The sequence below is a fragment of the Myotis daubentonii genome, chromosome 12 (genome assembly GCF_963259705.1).
Source record: "Myotis daubentonii chromosome 12, mMyoDau2.1, whole genome shotgun sequence".
In the NCBI taxonomy this organism is placed as follows: Eukaryota; Metazoa; Chordata; class Mammalia; order Chiroptera; family Vespertilionidae; genus Myotis; species Myotis daubentonii.
Window position 1 is genome coordinate 50,445,013 of NC_081851.1, and position 7,252 is coordinate 50,452,264.

At 45.3% G+C, this 7,252-nt stretch overlaps 1 protein-coding gene and 1 non-coding gene across 2 annotated transcripts; both read right to left on the reverse strand.

The window, feature by feature from the left end:
• Window positions 1-1,251: 1,251 nt before the first annotated feature.
• Window positions 1,252-3,038, reverse strand: LOC132213372 (RNA-binding protein FUS-like). The gene has a single exon (XM_059659840.1). It carries the CDS (start codon window positions 2,962-2,964, stop codon window positions 1,420-1,422), a length of 1,545 nt encoding a protein of 514 aa, XP_059515823.1. The 5' UTR covers window positions 2,965-3,038; the 3' UTR covers window positions 1,252-1,419.
• A 3,699-nt stretch (window positions 3,039-6,737) lies between these two features.
• LOC132214097 (U1 spliceosomal RNA) lies at window positions 6,738-6,900 on the reverse strand. Its single transcript, XR_009448192.1, has one exon. It is a non-coding gene; the product is annotated as a U1 spliceosomal RNA (small nuclear RNA).
• Window positions 6,901-7,252: the final 352 nt, after the last annotated feature.

The following is a 7,252-nucleotide window of genomic DNA, read 5'->3' on the forward strand; positions in this document are numbered from 1 at the left end:
GGGCTCAATTCTTGTCAAGGGCACATATCTCAGTTGTGGGTTCCATCACCAGCCCTGGGTCGGGGCACGTGTGGGAGGCAACCAATCAATGTGTCTCTCTCATATCGATGCTCCTCTCTCTTTGCTCTCCCCCTCCCTTCCACTCTTTCTACAATCAAACAAAAAAACCAATGTACTGAAGCTCAGAGAGAGTTATTTTCATTAAAAGATGAAATAATTTACTTGATCACATTTTGTAGCATGCATAAATGCTCAAGACTAACTAAGAACTCCAAAGGTTAATTATTTATTCAACTAAGTTTCTCACCTGGCAGGAAAAGTCCTAATCATTTCAAAAACTTCTTTAAAACAAGATTAAAATCTGGAAAAAGATAGAGAGTTTTAGAATTTTTAGTTTATCAGAGTTTGCTTTTAAGAACCAAAAAATATTATTAAGCAGAAAAGGACTGAATATAGGAAATTCTATGTCTACTAAATCATTAGAAGTTTGGGGCTCTCACAGATTTCCAGGAAAGAGTCCATGATCAACACTGACCAGCTGGGAGAGCTGCCACTTTTGCTGTAACTGGGAGGGGAGAAGTCAGGAGGCCTCCTTGGGCCTTCAACGTCAAGGGCACCTGCTGAAGTTGTTATTCAGCGATCAGGAACCTGCTGCCGCTGCTGCTACCTCCACAACTAAGCCTCTCGACACCCCCAAAGCAAGCGGCTGACACCAAACCAGGGCTGCAGAGAAAGGTTGGCACCGTGCATTTAGTTGGTGGAACCCAATTTGCATTTAAAACGCTAGCCACCTGCCAATCTGGAAACTGTAGTTACACTGAAAAGGTAAACTAAAAGGAGGTTTGGAACAGATACTGAGTTCCAATCTCCTCTGTCCACAACGGGCCACCAGTTTGGGTCTTAATCTTTGTGTCCACGCCCCTCGGCATTCTTCCAAACAACAGCAGCAACACCTTTCCCCACTTGACATAATGCAGCTTCTCTCATTGAAACAAAACATGCCTCCAACCTCCAGCCCGGCTGCTTGTATTATCTCCTGTATCTTTGCTGTTCTGCAGTTTATCTTGGGATTTGTTGGACTCCTTGAAACTGTATCCTGGTGTCTTTCATCAGTTCTGGACAATTCAAATTTGTTTTTCAAATATTGTTTCTGTCCCATTTTTTCTACTCTTTTTTTTTTTTAACCTTGGCTTTTATTTTTTTTCTATGTCTTTGTTTCTCTCTTGTATAGTCATACACTGCTTAATGACATTTTTTTTTTTAACTAAAATGGTTTTTAATGGGAACCAGATATATGGTTACAATTACATAGTCCGACACAAAAAACCCATGGGTGGGTCAGGAGTTGGAAAGTTACAAAACAACAAGGGTCACACTTGGGTATAGAAGAAAAGCTGTTCCAGAACTTCAGGAGGCAGGCTAACATGGCCTCTCCCTGCGATCCTGTCTGTGGTCACCCCTGGAGTCCATCTTGCCAGGGCCAAAGCCACCTCTGTCCCCACCACCCCGGCCCCCTCGGAAGCCCCCACGGTCCCCGCCTCGGCCTCGGTAGTCGCCCCGATCATAGCCTCCTCTGCCTCCACGACGATCATCTCCATAGCTACGCCCCATATGAGAGCCTCCTGGTCCCCCTCCTGGGCCATCTGGTTTAGGGGCCTTACGCTGGTTGCATTCATTCCTCCAAGAGAAGTTCATGTTCTCGCATGTAGGATTAGGACACTTCCAGTCCCCGGCTCGCTGCTGTCCTCCACCGCCACCACCTCCACTTGGGAATCCTCCTCGGCCACCGCCACCACTGCCACCCCCTCCATAGCCTCCACGGCCCATGGGTCCTCCTCGCCCTCGGCCTCCGCGACCATTGCCACCACCTTGATTGAAATCTGCACGCCGAGTAGCAAATGAAACCCTGATAGGATTCCCAGGGAATTCTTTACCGTCAAACCAGTCAATAGCTGCTTTAGCAGAAGGTGGGTCATCAAATGATACTGTTGCCTCTCCCTCCAGCTTGCCCGTTTCCCTGTCTGTGTACAGATTAATCATGGCCTGCCCTGTTTTCTTATTTGTCTTAATAATACCAATCTGCTTGAAATAATCAGCCACAGGCTCGATTGTAACATTCTCGCCCAGGCCTTGTACGAAGATAGTGTTGTTGTCTGAATTATCCTGTTCGGAGTCATGACGAGATCCTTGGTCCCGAGGGCCACCAAATTTATTGAAGCCACCACGATCACTTCCGCCCATGCCGCCTCTGCCTCCACGGCCGCCTCCATGACCTCTGGGTTCATAGCCACCACTGCTGCGGTTGTAACCACCGCCACCGCCCCGGCCTCGTCCCCCACGGTCCTGCTGGCCTCCCCCGTAGCCTCCGCCACCACCACCACTTTGGTCCTGATTGCCATAACCGCCGCTGCCACCACTCATGGAGGACTGATCTTGGCCATAGTTACCTCCTCCACCCCCTCCGCCACCTCCACTGCTACTGTTGTACTGGTTCTGCTGTCCATAGCCCTGAGGAGGATAATAGGAACTTTGCTGCTGTCCATAGCTAGGCTGCTGTCCACCATAGCCAGACTGCTGACCATAGCCCCCACTCGGGGGCTGCCCATAGTTGCTGCTCTGAGAACTGCTACCGTAACTTCCCGACGTGCTGCTAGGAGCGGGCTGCTGGCCATAGCCGGGGTAGGACTGCTGCCCATAAGATGACTGAGAACTCTGGCCACCACCATAGCCACCGGTTGAGCCATAACCCTGGGGAGCTGACTGGGTGCCATAGCTGTTCTGGGTCTGTCCGTAAGAACCATAGGTGCTCTGGCCATAGCCTGAGGTGTCCCCAGACTGGCTGTAGCCACCGTAACTCTGCTGTCCATAGGGCTGGCTGCTCTGCTGGGAATAGCCCTGCCCAGGCTGGGTGGGGTAGGCCCCATAGCTTTGGGTTGCTTGCTGGGTATAGTCGTTTGAGGCCATGTCGGCGCACGCGCAGTCAGGCCGACACGCCACAAGACTCCCACACCACCGAGCGCCGACGCCGCGAGGACTTTAATGACATTTTGATCAAAGATGGACCATGCCTACAGTGATGGACCCATAAAATTACTAGTATAGTGGAGCTAAAAACTTCCTAGTTATGTAGCCATCAAAATGTCATGGCATAACGCATTACTCATGTGTTTGTGGTGATGCTGTGTAAACAAACCTACTACACTGCCAGTCCTATAAAAATATAGCCCATACAATTATGTACAGTATATACTAGTAATGCTTGATAATGATAAATGATTGTTACCAGTTTGGGTATTTACTATATTTTTTTATCAGTATTTTTTAATTTTTATTTTTTAAAATATATTTTTATTGATTTCAGAGAGGAAGGGAGAGGGAGGGAGAGAGAAACATCAATGATGAGAGAGAATCATGGATCGGCTGCCTCCTGCATGTCCCCTACTGGGGATCAAGCCTGTAACCCTGGCATGTGCCCTGACCGGGAATTGAACCGTGACTTCCTTCTTCATAGGCTGATGTTCAACCACTGAGCCATGCCGGCCAGACTTCATCGGTATTTTAGAGTGTACTCTTTCTGCTTATGAACAAATTTGCTGCAAACCAGTATGCTGTGTTGCATACATCTTGTGTTTACTGTGTCTCTTTTAAAAATAAATATTTTTATTGATTTCAGAGAGGAAGGGAGAGGGAGAGAGAGATAGAAACGTCAATAATGAGAATCATTGATCGGCTGCCTCCTGCATACCACCCCACCCCACTTGGGATAGAACCCGCAACCGGACATGTGCCCTGACTGGGAATCAAACAGACCACCTGGTTCATAGATTGATGCTCAACCACTGAGCCATGCTGGCCAGGCTACCATGTCTCTTGATTGCATCATTTTCTCTTGTGCTTGATTTAATCTCATGTTATTTTGTTCATCATGGCCCCTTAGTGTGCAAAATCCACTGTTAATGTTGCCAGCTAGAGGCCATATCCAGTGATTGACCTGGAAACAAAATTAAAAATGATTAAGGACTAGGAAGGTGGAAAATCAGCTCGCCAATCAGGCCTGACCCATTCCACCGGAGCTATGATTCTGAAGAACAAGAACAAAGTGACAGAGCTGTTAAAATATCTGCTTCAGCCCTAGTTGGTTTGGCTCAGTGGATAGAGCATGGGCCTGCGACTGAAAAGTCCCAGGTACGATTCCGGTCAAGGGCACAGGCCCGGGTTGCGGGCTCGATTCCCAGCGGGGTGTGCAGGAGGCAGCCAATCAATGATTCACTCATTGTTCCTATTTCTCTCTCCTTCTCCCTTCCTCTCTGAAATAAATAAAAATATTAAAAATAAAAGATAAATTTAGTGTAGTCTAAGAGTAGTGTGTGTAAAGTCTACAATAGTGTGCAGTAATGTCCTAGGCCTTCACATTCACTCGCCACTCATTCACTCATGTGGAGCAACTTCCAGTCCTGCAAGCTCCATTAATGGCAGGCCCCCTATGCAGGTGGACCATTTTAAAAGTTTTATACCATTTTTTGTACTGTACCTTTTCTATGTTTAGATACACAACTTACTGTTGTGTTACAATTGCCTACAGTATTCATTACAGTAACATGTAGAACAGGTTTGTAACCTAAGACTATCAGGTTATACCATATAGCCTCGGGGTACCATCCAGGTTTGTGTAAGTTCACCCCATGCTGTCTGCGCAATGATGAAATCGCCTGATAACACATTTCTCAGAACATGTGTATTCCTGTCATTAGGCAATGCATGACTGCATTCTGAATTATTTCTTTCAATTTATCTTCCAGTTCACAAATTCTTTCCTCTCCTGTTAAAATTGATAATCAGCTCTTTGCTTTCAACTATTATGACAATGTTTTTCATTTCTAGAAATTTTATTTGCTCATTAAAAAAAACCTGTTACACTGCAGTTTTAGAGTTTTTAGTTTCTACATATACTTAAAAGTGAATCATTTATTTCTTAAACAGAGTAAAAATAGTTCTCTGAAATAACTCCAATATTTTATTTTATTATTTTTTATTTGGTTACTTGTTTTATTTTTTTAAATATATTTTTATTGATTGAAGAGAGGGAGAGGGAGAGATAAAAACATCAATGATGAGAATCATTGACCAGCTGCCTCCCGCACGGACTGGGGATCGAGCTCGAAACCCGGGCATGTGTCCTTGACTGGAATCAAACCTGGGACCCTTCAGTCCACAGGCTGACACCAAAACCACTGAACAAAACTGGCTAGGGCATCAATATTTTATTTTTTAAATAGGCCTCTTGTCTATTATTTTTGTTGGTGCTTCCTCATGATGCCTTGTTTCCTTCATGCCTTATTTTTTTAAATCCTCACGTGAGGATATTTTCCCTTGATTTTTAGAGAGAGTGGAAGAGAGGGAAAGAGAGAAACATCGATATGAGAGAAACACATCGACGGCTGCCTCCTGCACGAGCCCTGACCAGGGCCCTGGTCTGGGAGGAGCCTGCAACTGAGGTATGAGGAATCGAACCCGGAACCCTTTGCTCCCCAGGCAGACGGTCTATCAACTGAGCCAAAGCAGCTAGGGCCATGCTTTATTTTTACTGTGAGCTGCTAATTTTCCTTGAAAATTTTTCTATGGAAATTCCTCCAGAAAAGTTTGACATCTACTTCCTATTTCCATGCATTTCAGTGTATTGCCAGTCCAACACTACTTTAAACTGAATTTGAAGTGTTTTGGAACTACCTAGGTCCTAGGTGATAGGATGCTTATCTACAAGGCAGTAAGCTTGTGGTTACAACCTATAAAGAAGGTTACAACCTATAAAGAATGTTATTGTTTTATTTTTTCCCCCCCATTTCCCTGTTAACTTCCAAGACAACTTTTCTTGAGGTCTTCCGGTCATGGAATAGATTGGAATAGGGTAAGTTTTTTTTCTCTTTATCCCTACCCTGAGGATGTAGATCTTTGGGGGAGGGGGTCCCAGTTTTATGGGGAATGGATCTCCCTTAAGTGGGTGTGGGGGATCATAAAACTGAAGCTCAACTTTTCTAGGTTTGGCAAATGCCTTCAGGACAAAAGTATACACCACCCTTCACTTACCTCTTAGTGTTATTTTCTCATATTTTTGCCTTGTAATTTTTTTATTGGCTTTTTGGTGCTTTTAAGAACCCTTTGGAGGGGTTCTGAAGTTGAAATGTTTACTGTTAATTAAATCAAAGCATTATTACTATCACCCTCCCACCCAAACTGCTCCATTTACTACTACTACTACTACTACTACTACTACTACTACTATTACAACTACGACTACTACTACTACTACTACTATCTACATTTATTTTTTACTGATTTTTAAAAAATCTTCACCCGAGGATATGGAAAGAGAAACATCTATGTGAGAGAGATCAGTTGCCCCCTGTACTTGTCCTGACCAGGGATAGAACTCTCGACTAGGTATGTGCTCTGATTGGAAATCGAACCTGCAATCTTTTGATGTACAGGATTCAACCAACCGACCCACCTGGCAGGGCTCACACTGTTTTTTATTTTTTTAATTTGTTAATTTAAAAAAATTTAAATTGATTTCAGAGCGGAAAGGAGAGGGAGAGCAAGATAGAAACATCAATGATGAGAGAGGATCATTGATTGGCTGCCTCCTACACGCCCCCCTGGGGACATAGGCCCTGACCAGGAATTGAACGAACTGTGACGATGCCAGCTGGGCTCAAGCTGGATTCCCCCCCCCCCCCCCCCAGGGGAGAGCGGAACGCAGTCCCCCGCCACCACAAATTACACAGGTGAGTTTCCCACATTTGGGGAAATCGCAGGGGTCAGCACATCCGGAGTGCAATGGGTAAGCCTTGCCCTGGGAAAACCACCTTCGTGATCATGGTATATACCCTGCCAGGTAAGTATAAGTTGCATTTTAATATCTATTCAGAGACAGAAGTTGAAGCCTTCTCTATTCCCAGGATGATGATCAGCAGGACTCTAATGAAAGGGGACATGGGTCTTGATTTGGGAGGACACAACTCCTGTTTCTGCTTACTCAGTTAGGGCAGCTTTTCCCAAGGGACCACCTGGCTGCCCAGGAGCTGCCAGCCAACCTGCATTCATTCTCACTGGAATTCCTTGGCTCATTATGCAGCCTGAGGACACAGAACATGAAGGTACACTCTTCAGCAACCACACAGGAATTAAAGAAGGAAAGGAGCAACTAGTTCTTGCAGGGCGAGAAGGGAGGATACCAATTACTTTAAAGTATATG

Coding starts and splice junctions, on each gene's coding strand:
- LOC132213372 (XM_059659840.1), bottom strand. CDS start 2,964: ATGGCCTCAAACGACTATACCCAGCAAGCAACCCAAAGCTATGGGGCC.